The sequence below is a fragment of the Caretta caretta genome, chromosome 2, assembly GCF_965140235.1.
Source record: "Caretta caretta isolate rCarCar2 chromosome 2, rCarCar1.hap1, whole genome shotgun sequence".
In the NCBI taxonomy this organism is placed as follows: Eukaryota; Metazoa; Chordata; order Testudines; family Cheloniidae; genus Caretta; species Caretta caretta.
The window spans coordinates 189,526,041-189,540,856 of record NC_134207.1 but is presented as its reverse complement, the minus strand read 5'-3'; the positions used below and the strand labels follow the sequence as shown (position 1 = coordinate 189,540,856).

The following is a 14,816-nucleotide window of genomic DNA, read 5'->3' as shown; positions in this document are numbered from 1 at the left end:
CTTTCAAAAAATGAGTCTGCAAAACTAGAAGATGGGATTCTTCCTGCAGTCTATCAAATTTAGCTCCTTTGCTTGTGAGCACAGTCCTGCAGTATATAAGACATACAATCACCTGTTTGGCGGTGGGGTAGAGCAAAAAAAAATTCCATAACACAAAGCAGTTCAGGTGAATGTGTTTTGACCTATTAGAAGATGAGCATTTTTGCTTCTGAGATAGAATACATGTTAAAACACCACCATATTTACAAAAATGAAATAATCTTTTCATTTGCCTATTGCATGTGTTCCTCAGTGTCTGTGACAGATTTAGAGACAAATAGCCACCAGGTTGTTTGACAAGTTTTTTGAGGGGAGGGATTCCCCCCTCTTCTTTCTTCCTCCCTCTCAGTTTTCCATTCCTCCTTTTGTCCACTGGCTAGTCACAAATATATCTGTTACTTTCACCAAAAAGTATCTTTATCATTGTTTATAGTTAATGTTACTTTGCTAACTCAGGGATGACACTCAATGCTACAAACATACCACTGTTAAGACTGCTGGACATAGAAGGAAAAATGTATTCTTATCCAGTAATTTCCTTTCTTAGGCCCTTCATGCCCACCCAGGGAGAATTATGCTGGAGGAGTTAGTATAATCAGTTAATTGGCAGCTTACCACTACTGTCTGAAGTTCAGTTAAAGGTTCTGTTGCAAACAAATTCTCAATTTAAACAAATAAAAGCATTGCTAATTTAAAGTTGAGTGCGGTGCAGCTTTGGAAGCTATTGACTCTGGTTAGGGTTTCCAAGAGGAGACTTGGGGTTCGTCTACACAGGAATAAAAGACCCGTGGCACCGTCACAGCTGGCTCAGGTCAGCCTACTCAGTCTGGCGGATTTCAAAATTGTTGTGTAGACATTTGAACTTGGGCTGGAGCCCAAGCTCTTGGGATCCGACAAGGGATCCTGAAGCCCAAACATCTACACAGCAATTTTTATCCCCACAGGCTTAGCCAGCTGACCTAGGCCTGCTAGGGGTCTTTTATCTTGTGGAGACATACCTTTAAGTCTAGCCCAGGTCAAAATTCTGGCCTGCTTCCAGGTGTCGCGGGAAGAAGAGGAAATCCACATTTAAGATTGCTGCATATGCAAGGATCTAAAGAATTCTGATGCAAGATTCAGTTTATAAGTAAAGGACAAACTGATTTTCACGTGCCTTATTTTATAATGTAATAATCTGTAAAGTCTTCTATACACATACCATTTTCTATTACTCAACCACAAACTTAACCAGTTTGCATTTAAAAAAAAGAAAGAACATTTTTGAAGTTTACCTTTAAGCTATTTCCATGGGTATTATTTTTTAATATCAGCAATATATGGAGCCTGGGAGAGAGAGCTAGGTTTTGTGAATAATACATAACTTGACTAGAGGGAACCCAGTTCTTCATTTATTAGTAAGGACTCTTTTCTAGCACATCCAAATATCAAGACAGTTGCACTGCACTTGCACTTCCTCTTATTAAGGGGAAACAAACAAAAAAAATCTGGATGCATTTCTCCAAAACATTAAAAAAACAACAACAGTTTTTAATACATTACCTGTCCATTTGGGCATCATATGGCTTTTCTGATACCCAAGTAGAAACCAGATTGCTGGAAGTAAAATAATTTCCTGGTTTTCACAGATCTTTAGGTGATTGACCAAACTACATTTCCTACCTAGCCATTAAATATTTGTTACTGAGGGACTTGCAACCTATTTTTTCATGTGTTGTTTACATCGTATGCAAAGATCATGCAGAATGCGACTCTGAGCTATTTTACTCCCATACTAAAAGCTGCGGCATGTCAAGAGTTTCCTTTTCTATTCAACCATATATAGCATGATTGTTATCAAACCAAGATTTCTACAGAAGCATTTCATCCACTTTCCAAAATGATTTACAACCTCATAAAATTATATTTACATTACAAACCCAATATCTGTAAGTAGCCCAGCTTGAGTAATAAAGGCCAGATCCTCAGCTGAAATCAAAGGAACTGTGCTGACTTAGCTGAAGATGTGACTCTAAATCTTTACATGGATATAAAGACACAAGTAATGACCATGATGGAGAAGAAAATTAGCAGGTACTGTATATACTGTTAAACTTTTAACTGTTCTTCAGGCAGTAAACAAGGTCATTTTAAAATGACCAAACTACAGAAAAATATCAGTCAAAGAATTACTGTCTTTTAAAATTTACTATGAGGAGGAAAGAAATATTATTTTTACATGAAAATTATATGAAAATTCAGCATGAACAGGTTGAAATGGTTCACGAATAAGTTTGCAAGGAGAGTGTATTCTAGGATAAAGAGAGTTACAATTTGATAATTTATCTAGTTGTGTATTGGTGGCTTGATGAGAATGTGCATTCATTTGATGGAACCCAAGATGGAAACAGAGGGAGTTCTGTCATAAAGTCTGTATCTTTTGCTGTTGGTGATGTGTTTCTCTGTGAAAATTTTATTGACTGGTTTTTTAAAAAGAAAATTTTTAAAAAGTCAGTTTATACAGTGGCAGGAAGTTGTCTGTACAGTGGGAGGTAGTTGTCTAGTATAATGGTATTTTGGAAGAATCCTATTGCCAGGAGTCCCAAAACTTTGGTTACTTTGACAACAACAAGTAAAGCAAGACTACAATGCTTTTGACTCTTTAAATCTCTTTAAAGTCTTGTAGAGAGTGTTTTTCAAACATGCAGCTTTTGAACTCTTGGTACTCTGACAGATTGAGAAATGTTATGCCCCGCATAGGTTTCCAGGGTATTCTCTCTCATCGTTGCCAAGCTTTGAAGACGGTGCCCTTACCAGCAGCAGGACAGAAGTAACCCCCCTGCAACAGTCTTGAGATCCTCCCACACTGACCGCCTTTTGGGTTTGGACCTACATGGTTACAACAGGGTGAAATTTCAGATGTAAACATCTGAAAACATGAAATTGACTAATTTAAAAAAACCCTGGCCACGAAATTGACCAATATGAACCCTGAATTTGGTAGGTCCCTACCTATGAAAATGCAACTAACAACTATTGTTTCATGCCCATTAAATTCATTAGAGCAATGCTAGAATGAAGAACACAGGTTCACCAGAATTATTATGAAAAGGATATTATCCTAAAAACGCATTTGAGGCACTCTATATCTAAAATTCTAATATCCAAATATCTTCTAAAATTTTGAGCTTTAAAGTACCATCAACTTTATATAATGACCTATATTTCCAAAATGACTAGTGATTTTGGGTGCCCTGCTTGCACCATCTTAAAGGAGCTCAATTTTCAGAGGGCAGGTGCTCAACATCTTTGAAAATCAGGGCTCTACATGTCTGAAATTGGACACCTAATAATTGAGGCATTTAAAAATCACTAGAAACTTTTGAAAAATTTAGACCATTACTAGTATTCCACTAATTCCATTAATTATTTTGTTTAAAATACAGGTAATATACTAAGAGATCTGAGTTATTGGCTCTCTGAAATAATGTTGCTAAATTTTGATGTTATAATGCTTACCATGAGATCCTTCTGTATTCTATCTGTACAATTTTGCTGACTACAACATGCAAACCAAAACATTAAAAAGGTATCTTTCAGGTTGTGACAGAAACTAATAAAAACAAGAATACAAGAGGTTGACCTCTGGCGGCTAGTCACATAGGAAAGCTCCGTATCTACTTCATAGCTCAGTTCAATAATAAAACCACATCTGGGTTCCACGAGTCTTTGACAGGAGTCTGTAGCAAAGCCAAAGATAATTTTATATTTAGTCAGCTTCTTAAGCACAGCCATGCATATTAAGTATTAAAATTCCATTTTTATTAACTTCTTTTTTACCATGCTCTTCTAGTGTATATTTGTTATGTGTCATGCTCTATTGAAATTTAAGCAAAATCAATAAATTTCCACTAAAAAAATGGAAACTCCTGTTTTGTCAAAGAGCCATGGATAGCTTGATCAACCCATGATAAAGACACTTTCCCCATCATTTTCAGGAGATGAGTCTCTGGCAATGTCAGCTGATTTTTCCATTAAATAAGTAAGTATCTTCATTTCTAAGCAGCTGTTCAGGCCATTAACATCCTAGTTAAATATTTGCAAAGGACCAGCCCTCTGAAATTAAGTAAAAACAAAATACTGAACTCACCAGCTTGCTTTCTTCTATGTAACAACTTCTCTATGAATTTCAATTAACTCTTTTTAGCCTGTTTCAGAAAATGTCCCTAAAACGTTTTAAATCACCCCATCAATGCAAAGTTTAAAATAGACTCTATGCCAGTGTCACTGACCCTGCCACAAATATTTAGAGACCTCTGAAGCATCAGCAATTTCCAAGGGGGCACATATTTAAATAAGCTGTCCTAGGAAGGTGAGCGCAAAGCTCACTAACTGACCACACCAGGAAAATTCGATGGGACTCACTTCACTCAGTCTGACAACCCTATCTCACAACAATCATATACCCTTCCCATTTCAGTTTCCAACATCCCAGAAATAGCCAGTTTTATCTATTAGCCAATGTCTTAAAGTTATGTAAAAGATCTAAATAGTAGATGAACAGTCTTTCAGGAGAGGTAAGAACATCTGCAATAACTCTTTAGGATACACTACAGTAGGCCCACAAAGGTTTAATGATTTGAAAAGTTTCCTCATTACATATATAGAAAATCTCTCTCGGACATGAGAAAGCTTACAAATGCATGGAAACATTTAGATATGAATCATGTGTTGGGTGAACTTTCCTCTCCTAGACTGTTCTTCCCAAAGCAACTTCTTGGCTATGCAGGGGAACTGTAATCTCACTAAAACAGCAACAGTGATCTCATTGCCACATGCGGTGGCACGATTCTGAGACTTTAGCCATATAACCAAGCATCCTTACCTCTAAGGCTAATGAAAACAGAAGGCAGGTCTTATACTGGCATGCAGAAAACAAATCCTCTCTCTTTTCAGAGCTATAGTCCTGCCGTAAAAACCCAAGGTTAACACCTCTGCCTTTCTATGCAGAATCATACTGAAGTAATGATCAAAGTTTACCACTGAGAATACAAAGGTAGTGAATAACTTCAATCTATTGGTAAATGCAATAACCCTGTTATGTACGGTGCTTCAGAAATAAATACATTTTCATTCTTATCTCCATAATTGTACAGTCTTTTGATTGATTTTCTTTACCTTAAAAGCCTTGGTAACAGCTGCTTCTCAAGCACTTCTGTTTTAAATAGATCTTCCAGCTTCCAATACACTTCCCTCCTACTCTCTCTCCCATGATGATATAGACAACTATGATAATACAGGCTAGTGCTTTACAGTCTCTTAAACAACAGAATAATCCAGCATTTAAAGAGACTATTTTTGAACAGTTTCTTCACTCCCTGCACATGATAAATATGTGCATATTAAGAAAGCACATCTGAAAATATATATCTTATAATGCACAGGAGCCCCGCCTGATTCAATGCACACTTTATGAAGTGTGCATTGGGACATACACAAATCTGTGAACTAGACTGATACATTTTATATATTGTGCAAGGCCATACATGCATCATATTGTGTACATTTCCAATGCACACACCTAAGACAAGAGAGAAGAGGCAGGGTTAATAAGCAAAAATGTCTTTCTAACTTTTCCTTTCCATCTCTGATCTATCATATCTTTACACACTTTTAAAAATTAAAAACACATTAATTCCTATAAGGAATTTCATACCACAAACTAGTATCTGAAAAATATTTAAATGGAAAGCCATTTATCCAACAAACAGAAAAGGTTCCTAAGAGCACTTAGGTTTATTATTTAGATTAATTTTAACACATTTACTGAAATATGTAGTACAAGTCCTTTAACAATTTTTTACCATACATGGACTTAGAGCCAATTTATGTATTAGCTATTTTATCCTTCTCTTCCACAGTGCCATATCATAGGAGGAACTTCACTTAGCACTCTTTACGTTATAAACCAAAGACATCATTTAAAAAATTTAGATAGTGTCTTTTCAAAAAGTAATTTTGTTTACTTTCTGATAACCACAACCACAGAAAAGGGGGAAAAAAACAGAGGGAGTGCAAATATGGCAAATTTCTGCTTACAGGTAATATTTTAGGGCACACAAACATAGGGTTTATAAAAGAACTATTGATACAATGCCTTAACTATGGCATTGTGAAGTTCTACTGTAGATGGGCAAAAAAGCAAAGGGAAAAATTATTCTAATGCAAAAGTGAGATGAATGCTAAAAGAAAAGGAGTGTTTCCTTCATCCCCCACATTATGCAGAAAAGAGTGGTGTCAGTGAGTATCTCAAAAGGGAAAAAGCTTGGCAACTAAGTTTTCCAAATTTGTTTCAAGTATAATTATGGTGTGTAACAGTCTGAAGCAGTGACCATCCAGATTCACGTATTACCCAGTTTCTGTTTTACCTAAAATTACACCGATTCCATTTTGAATAGTTTTCATACATAAACAAAACAAGCATACACTTAAAGAGAAAAAAAGCTTACCCGTTCCCAGCTAAAAGACAGACCTAGTGCATCAAGCTGCTCCCTCATGTGTTTAATATTACTGCAAAAGAAGAAAAATATGAAACAATTAAGAGTATTAAAAATATTCCTAACTATTTTTGATTATGTAATACATTTGTTGTCAGATGCCTGTAAAGCTCTTTGACCCACATAGGCACTACAGAACTGCTAAATATCATTATCCTATATATGCAGTCCAACTGAAGTAGTTGTCTAATAGGCAAATCCTTCTTATGTGGCCACTTTAAAGGCTTCCTGTGCATTTTGGTTCAACCTTCAATGACCACCTATATTACACACTGATTTTTGCCATTACCTTGAGTGTAATTGAAGAGAAGAGGACAACTTTTAGTTTTGGAGAAAATGCTTTCCCATTATTATTTAGTATATGTATTGCAGTAGAACCTCCAGCGTCACAGTGCTACAGACTGTACACATACCTAACAATAAGACAGTCCCTACCCCCAATTGCTTAATCAAAATATAAGACAAGACCTATCAGGAGAATACAAGAAACAGACAGAGGGAGCACCAGGTAACAATGAGACGACAGTGATAAGTGTAATGTGTTGTGACATCTTCTTAACAACTGCCTTACCACTGCTGAGTGATTTGTAGGCATCATGGCAGTCACATTTTAAGGAGAGATTTGAAGGTAGATAACGTAGTGGCATTGTGGATATTTACAGGCAGCTCCTCCCATTTACTAGGGGTAGCATGCGAGAAACTGCAAAGGAATTCCTTTAAAATTTTAACTAATATTGGCATTATTTGCTCTCAAGTCTTTTCACTGAAGAGAATTACCACAATATCCTCCCTTTGATGGTTGTCAGTACACTCCCCCCAGTGCATACAGGCCTGCACACCAGTATCAGAACACAACTGCTCTCCACCAGTCCTGGCAGAGGGAAGTGAAAGAGGATTCCCAAATATGCGCCTCCTACATGGCATAACAATGTGGAACATAATTGGATGTTCATAAATGTTTATATTTCTATGGAAATTAAAGGTAAGAATTAACATTTTGGAAATTTTTAACTTTTTATTTTGGTTAGGAAATACTCTGGTTTAGTTAAAGAGAAAGGATCAGACAGTGGCTAGGGTACACCTAGGATTGGGAGACAGTCACACCAGGGCATTTGCTAGTATAAAAGTGTCATTAAAAAATTACACCACAACCGACCTATATACAAAAGTGTAGACCTGGCCTTAGTTTGTTGTGTTTATTAAAAGAGGAAAAGAGACACACACAGTAAACAACTTAACTGAGGTTCATTTTTAATTATCTACATTTAGTAGTTTTATGACGTAGTACAAATAAAAACAATAGGAAATACAAATGTGGTTTTAGTTTCAGTGTATTACTGTAAGCAGTTTCAACAATGAATTGTTAATTTGCTTTAAAACAGTTCTGTTATAACAGTCCTAGAGTGTTTAAATATTAATTAAGTTAATAGCACACATGTTTCAGTATAAAAGAGATTTATGGGATTGACTACTTTATCATCAGAAACTATTAGCATATGATGTGAGGGAAGTCAAAAAAGCAATAAATCTATTTTTGAACAAATAAAAAAAAGAGACTAGATAGTGCAATGTTAAAGTTGCCTATTTAGTCCTGATATCCCCAGGGGAAAGGGGAAATAAACTAGGAAATGCTAAAGATAAGACTTCCATAACAATACTAGGACTCTCACATTGAGCTAATAAATGCAAATATGTGCAGTTATTTTAAATGTATAGATAGCTTACAGATAGTATACACAATGTGGGCAAATTAATGTTATTACAAGAGGCTTAACTGTATTTTTTTCCTGAGATTTATGGACTCAGCTACATAAATACAAAAAGCTTCATTAGCAGTTTATTCTTAAAGGAAAAGTAAAACAAAAAACTGCCCATGCTAGGTTATTAGGGAAGAGGCACATCTAAAAATAAGAGGGCAGCAAAAATAGAAGAGACCCAGATTCAATTCTCTGATCCACTACAAACTTCCTGGGTGATGTTGGGCAAATTACTTAGCCTCTTTGTGCCTCTGTCCTCCATCTGTAAAATGAGGATAATAATAACTTCCCTACCTCGACAGGGGTGTTGTACATTAAAGATTGTGGGTACTCAGATACTACCATGATGGGGGCCATGTAAGTACCTTAGACAGCCTTACTTTGAATTCAGGCTACAGTAGGTTTAGCGCAGGGGATGGGAAGAAGATGGTGATCACCAATTTACTGCCCAGCTTCCTCAGAGATAACACAATAAGTAATCTACGGTAATAATAGATATGCATTTTCCCAGAGGGGACACACTGGGCAGATATAGTAAAGCCAAGTGTATGTGCAATGGTTCTATGAGTTCAGCAGTCTACAATTTCCTCTGAACTACCTTTATGTAGTACATAATTGACTGTCTGCCATGCATTACATATAAAGCCTTCGTTTGTTCCATCTCTGGAGAATAAAAAGAACAAAAGCCAATTCCTAGTGTTTTGCTAGATGGTAATTTGTTTTCTTCTATATTCTCCTCCGGACAATGTAGAAAGAAAATGCAAGCAATAAATATAAGGCAAATAGCATAAATTACCAATGCATAGTATTAGTTATTTCTAACAAAATCAATTTGACTTCCTTGCCTCCTCTAATATTTTAGTGGGTAAGGAATTAAACAATTTCAGTATCTGTCCAAGTGAAAAGGTACGGGGCAGAGGAGGTTTTCAGAGAAGGGAATAGGTCAAAGTAGAAAATGAATACATGGCCAAGTCCACCATACCCTCTAGGTGGTAAACAAATTAATTGCAGATAGGAGATCTGTAGACATATCATCTACAAAAATTAATGTTGATTTAGTCAGAGAAAGTTCCGCTCAGTATTATTAAAACTAACAGTCAATAAGTAATGGGAGAAGGAGAACCCAATTTTGAGAGGTTCTGAACATTCATAACTCCCACTGAACTTAGTAGGAAATATAGATGCTTGTCACTTCACAAGGTCAGGCCCAAACAAAGGGCCAATCATCTTCCAACCCCAATTTGATAGTGAAAATGTCAGCAAATCCAGCCAGAGAACTCATCTTCCCTCAGTTATGTACTCTACACCAACACTTTTCTCCAGTATAAACAGGTTTGGATTTATTTTTCTCTCTCTCTGATTTCAGAGTTTGGGAAATGTCACATTTATAATTAGGGCCCTACCAAATTCACGGCCATGAAAAACGCATCACAGACCGTGAAATATAGTCTCCCCCCATGAAATTTGGTCTTGTGTGTGCTTTTACCCCATATTATACAGATTTCAGGGGGGAGACTAGCATTTCTCAAATTGGGGGTCCTGACCCAAAAGGGATTGCAGGGGGGTTGTGGTATTGTCACCCTTACTTCTACGCTGCCTTCAGAGCTGGGTGGCTGGAGAGAGGCAGCTACTTACTAAAGACCAAGTTCTGTAGACAGCAGTGCAGAAGGCAAGGGTGGCAATACCATACCATGCCATCCTTGCTTCTGCACTGCTGCTGGCAGTGACTCTGCCTTTAGAGCTGGGCTCCTGGCCAGCTCTCCAGCTGCCCACCTCTGAAGGCAGCACCGCTGCCAGCAGCACTGAAGAAGTAAGGGTAGCAGTACTGCAATCCCCCCTACAGTAACCTTGCAACTCCCCCATATAACTCCTTTTTTGAGTCAGGACCCCCTACAATTAAAACACCGTGAAATTTCAGAATTAAATAAGTGAAATCATGAAATTTATGATTTTTAAAATCCTATGACCGTGAAATTGACCAAAATGGACGGTGAATTTGGTAGGGTCCTATTTATAATATGCAACTACTATGTCTTCTACAACTTGCAATCTGGAGTAGATCACATCTTGAATTTATAAAATCACAGTGATATACTTTCGCTTTTAAAATTTAACCAACTTACAGTTCATTAGGTACTTATCAAAATCACAGTATAAATAAAGTAAATAAAAAATACCTGTGTGTCCAGTTTGCTGGGTGCAGCCCATGTTCAATTGCAGCATTTTCTGCAGGTAACCCAAATGCATCCCATCCCATCGGATTTATCACCTGTAACAAAAATGAAAAATGTTATCCTTTGTCACTCTCTGGAATGGAGTTAGTAACATCTTCAGGGCTCAAAATAATGAACTGTTTCACACTTCAGCATTTGCTTTCCCTGATTTGAGTCACTCCAAAAAGGGCCACTGGGACTAGCTCAGCTTTAATGGAAATATGAAATATGTTTGCCTGCTGTTGTTTGGTGACATAGGAAGCATGAATGCAGTAGGAGTAGTTAATCTATAGATCACTCACATAGTGCATCACGGTCACTATTTCAATAATGGGTTAACAATGATAATATCAACCCTCTGTAATTTGTCTAATGTTCTAACTATACCAAAACACAAAGCAACTGACATTACGAGTCAGAAGAAGCTGTTGTAATACAAATCTTTATGCTAGAAAAGGGTGAAAAGATGAAGAACAAGTGCGTTTGGACACAAATTCCCATATCTGAGAACCTGTTGCATAGCTCTAGGTCAGATCCAAACTGGAACATGCCTGTTAAACCAAAGTAAAAAAATTGGATAAAGTGAGAAATGGGGAAGGGAAAAGTTTCAAATAGCCCCAAATAATACAGGCAAAACAAAACACAGAGACCCTAAAAAGTTTTCAGTAAATTTTGTGAAAACAATCTTGGGAATTTTGGCTGAAGATTTTTATACACATTATTTTAGAAAGATGACAATTAAATGACAACTGAAAAAAAAAACAAAACCCAAGGTTTACTACAGAAACAAAAATATTGATTTAAAGTGGTGCAACCTGTACATAGCTTTCCTACTGATAACTAACTGATTAGTAAGCCAGCAGCACAGTATATTCAAGCAGCATTTTTCTTTTCCTGAATATATGGTAATAGTGTAAAAATGGTTTAACTTAACACCTCAGTAATGTTGCCGTTAAATGTGTCTAGATAGTACAGTGATAGGTGCTTTGTAAAAGAGACAGAGTTTCTTACCATTTTAAATGTTACCAAATTCAGTAATTATGACCTATTACATATAAAAGATTAGCAGCGGCAGATGATAAGAATAGTATTTAAAAGGTTTACAAGACATAAAATTTGACCTCCCTGTAATAATCATTATGTAAAATAATCATTATGTAAAAATCTCCCTGTGTTATTTTAGAAGTCTGTAAAAAAAGGAGGAACAGTTAAACAAACAAGCCAGTAGTGTAAATGCCTAGTGAAGTGACTCAGGAACCTAGCAATGATAATATCAGAAGCTGAATATGAAGACAAATGCTAATACCTTTACCCGGAAAAAATAACTAATTTCTGAGGTGCAAGCACTCCTTTTCTTATTATTTTGAGTTATTTTTACGCTTAATTTGACGTAATCCACCAAACACGTGAACAAAAAATGATCTCCTGACTTCAACTGTGGTTCTTTCCCATTTGAAACATACAAAACAAACAAAAACAAAAAGCACCTCCCTTAGATATTTATATAGTGCCTGCAGTACCACCTCTCTATATAAGCATCAACATTTAACGGATATTGTCTCCCCAACATTCTGTGTTTTAAACACTGATTAAAAACTAATATTGCACTATTTTATTCCTCTGTTGGTGCACCAGCTCCATCAAAGACATTAGAAGCAAAGTGCTCAGTTCTGGAAAGAATATTTGTTCATTAACTGTGACTCAAGCTAGCACAGGGAGTTCCAGAGCATAGATTTACACAAAAAACAATGCACTAACAAAGCAATAGGTAGTGTATTTTTTGTTGTAGCTTTTCCAGTTACCAAGCAGATTTTTAAACTAGGGCTGTCAATTAATCACAGTTAACTCACACGATTAACTCAAAAAAAATTAACTGTGATTAAAAAATTAATCACGATTAATTGCACTTATAACAATAGAATACCAATTGAAATTTATTAAATATTTGTGGATTTTTTTCTACATTTTCAATATTTATTTCAATTACAAAACAGAATACAAAATGCACAGTGCTTACTTTATATTATTATTTTTATTAATAATATATGTACTGTAAAAATGATAAACAAAAGAAATAGTATTTTTCAATTCATCTCATACAAATACTGAAGTGCAATTTCTTTATCGTGAAAGTGTAACTTACAAATGCAGACTTTTTTTGGTTACATAACTCCACTCAAAAAACAAAACAGTGTAAAACTTTAGAGCCTACAAGTCCACTCAGTCCTTATTCTTATTCTGCCAATTGCTAAGACAAACAAGTTTGTTTACATTTACGGGAGATACTGCTGCTTATTTCTTATTTTTAATGTCACCTGAAAGTGAGAACAGGCGTTTGCATGGCACTTTTGTAGCTGGTGTTGCAAGGTATTTACATGCCAGATATGCTAAACATTCATATGCCCCTTCATGCTTTGGCCACCATTCCAGAAGACATGCTTCCATGCTGATGATGCTTGTTAAAAAAATAATCCATCAATTAAATTTGTGACTGTACTCCTTTGGGGAGAATAGTATGTCTCCTGCTCTGTTTTACCCGCATTCTGCAAATATTTCATTGTTTTTGCAGTTTCGGATGATGACCCAGCACATGTTGCTCATTTTAAGAATACACACACTGCAGATTTCATAAAACGCAAAGAAGGTACCGATGTGAGATTTCTAAAAATAGCTATAGCACTCGACCCAAGGTTTAAGAATCTGAAAATGCTGTCCAAAATCTGAGAGGGACGAGGTGTGGAGCATGCTTTTAGAAATCTGAAAAGAGCAACACTCTGATGCGGAAACTATGGAACCCAAACCACCAAAAAAAGAAAATTAACCTTCTGCTGGTGGCATTTGACTCAGATGATGAAAATGAACAGGCATCAGTCCGCACTGCTTTGGATCATTATCAATCAGAACCCATCATCAGCATGGAAGCATGTACTCTGAAATGGCGGTTGAAGCATGAAGGGACATATGAATCTTTAGCGCATCTGGCACGTAAATATCTTGCAATGCCATCTACAACAGTGCCATGCGAACGCCTGTTCTCACTTTTAAGTGACACTGTAAACAAGAAGCAGGTGGCGTTATCTCCTGAAAATTGTAACCAACCTTTTTTGTCTGAGTGATTGGCTCACCAAGAAGTAGGACTGAGTGGACTTGTAGGCTCTCACGTTTTACATTGTTTTATTTTTGAATGCAGCTTTTTTGTACATAATTCTACATTTGTAAGTTCAACTTTCATGATCAAGAGATTGCACTACAGTACTTGTATGAGGTGAACTGAAACATTTTTTGTTCTGTTTTTCACAGTGCAAATAGTTGTAATCAAAAATAAATATAAAGTGAGCATTGTACACTTTGTATTCTGTGTTGTAATTGAAATTAATATATTTGAAAATGTAGTAAACACCCAAAAACATTTAAAATAAATGGTATTCTATTGTTTAACAGCATGATTAATTTTTTTAAGTTGCTTGACTGCCCTATTTTAAACATATCCAGAAACAAAAATACATTCTCCACTTCCCTGAGATTACAATCATTTGATGTTGAGACACATTTTGGGCCGACACCACATAACAACAGCCCTTTAAGCATGCTGGGGCCATTCAAAAAATCAAAATGGCTGATATAAAATAGATTAAATTAAAATTTTGCTTAACTAAAAATTCTGTTAAATGGTTTTTAATGGGGTTTCTTTTTTAAATGGGACACTGAAGGTAAGCATCCTCTCATCAGTTCTTCCTGACTGTTGTTTAAATGTTGAGGGATTTGGAATGGAAAGAGCTGTTACATTTGGTGAAATAGCATTTTATTCTACAATTCTCTCCCACCTCCCATTATAATCTCCATCTTTCTGTACAACTAGAAATGTGCCTACAGTACACTTCTGAATAATTGCTCTGGGTTCAAGGGCCAATCTATATCTGGCTCTGTAAGGATGTGGAAGGGCAGCTGAGCGGGAACAATGACTCTTTCACTCTTTGCTTATGATCCCCAAGTGCAAGGACCAGGAAAATTTAGCTCCTCTGTTGGCTAGACTCCCCAGAGCGGCTGTGTGATGTTCCTGACCAGTGCAGGAAGAGGGAGCATGTGCAACATTCTATTAAAAGGGGGTCACAGCCATTGTTCTTTCATGTGTTTTTCTCAGTGGCCCCAGAAACAGTTTGGCCGAGCTAGCTAGCATGGACCCCCTCCTTATACATCTGCTTAACAGCCACAGTATAACCCTACATTTCCATTACAATAAATATACCAACATCCCTCACCATGACTGCATCGCT

The 14,816-nt window shown here is 36.4% G+C and overlaps 1 protein-coding gene across 3 annotated transcripts in view; it reads right to left on the bottom strand.

Moving 5' to 3' along the window:
- The window catches only part of LARS2 (leucyl-tRNA synthetase 2, mitochondrial), a 105,318-nt gene that overhangs the window by 72,957 nt on the left and 17,545 nt on the right, over window positions 1–14,816 (bottom strand). For all 3 annotated transcript variants that reach the window (XM_075125681.1, XM_048838846.2, XM_048838845.2), the window contains 2 exons: window positions 10,507–10,598; window positions 6,525–6,585 (listed from right to left, as the gene is read on the bottom strand). In XM_075125681.1, the coding sequence (XP_074981782.1) occupies window positions 6,525–6,585; window positions 10,507–10,598 (153 nt within the window). The remainder of the gene's footprint in view (window positions 1–6,524; window positions 6,586–10,506; window positions 10,599–14,816) is intronic.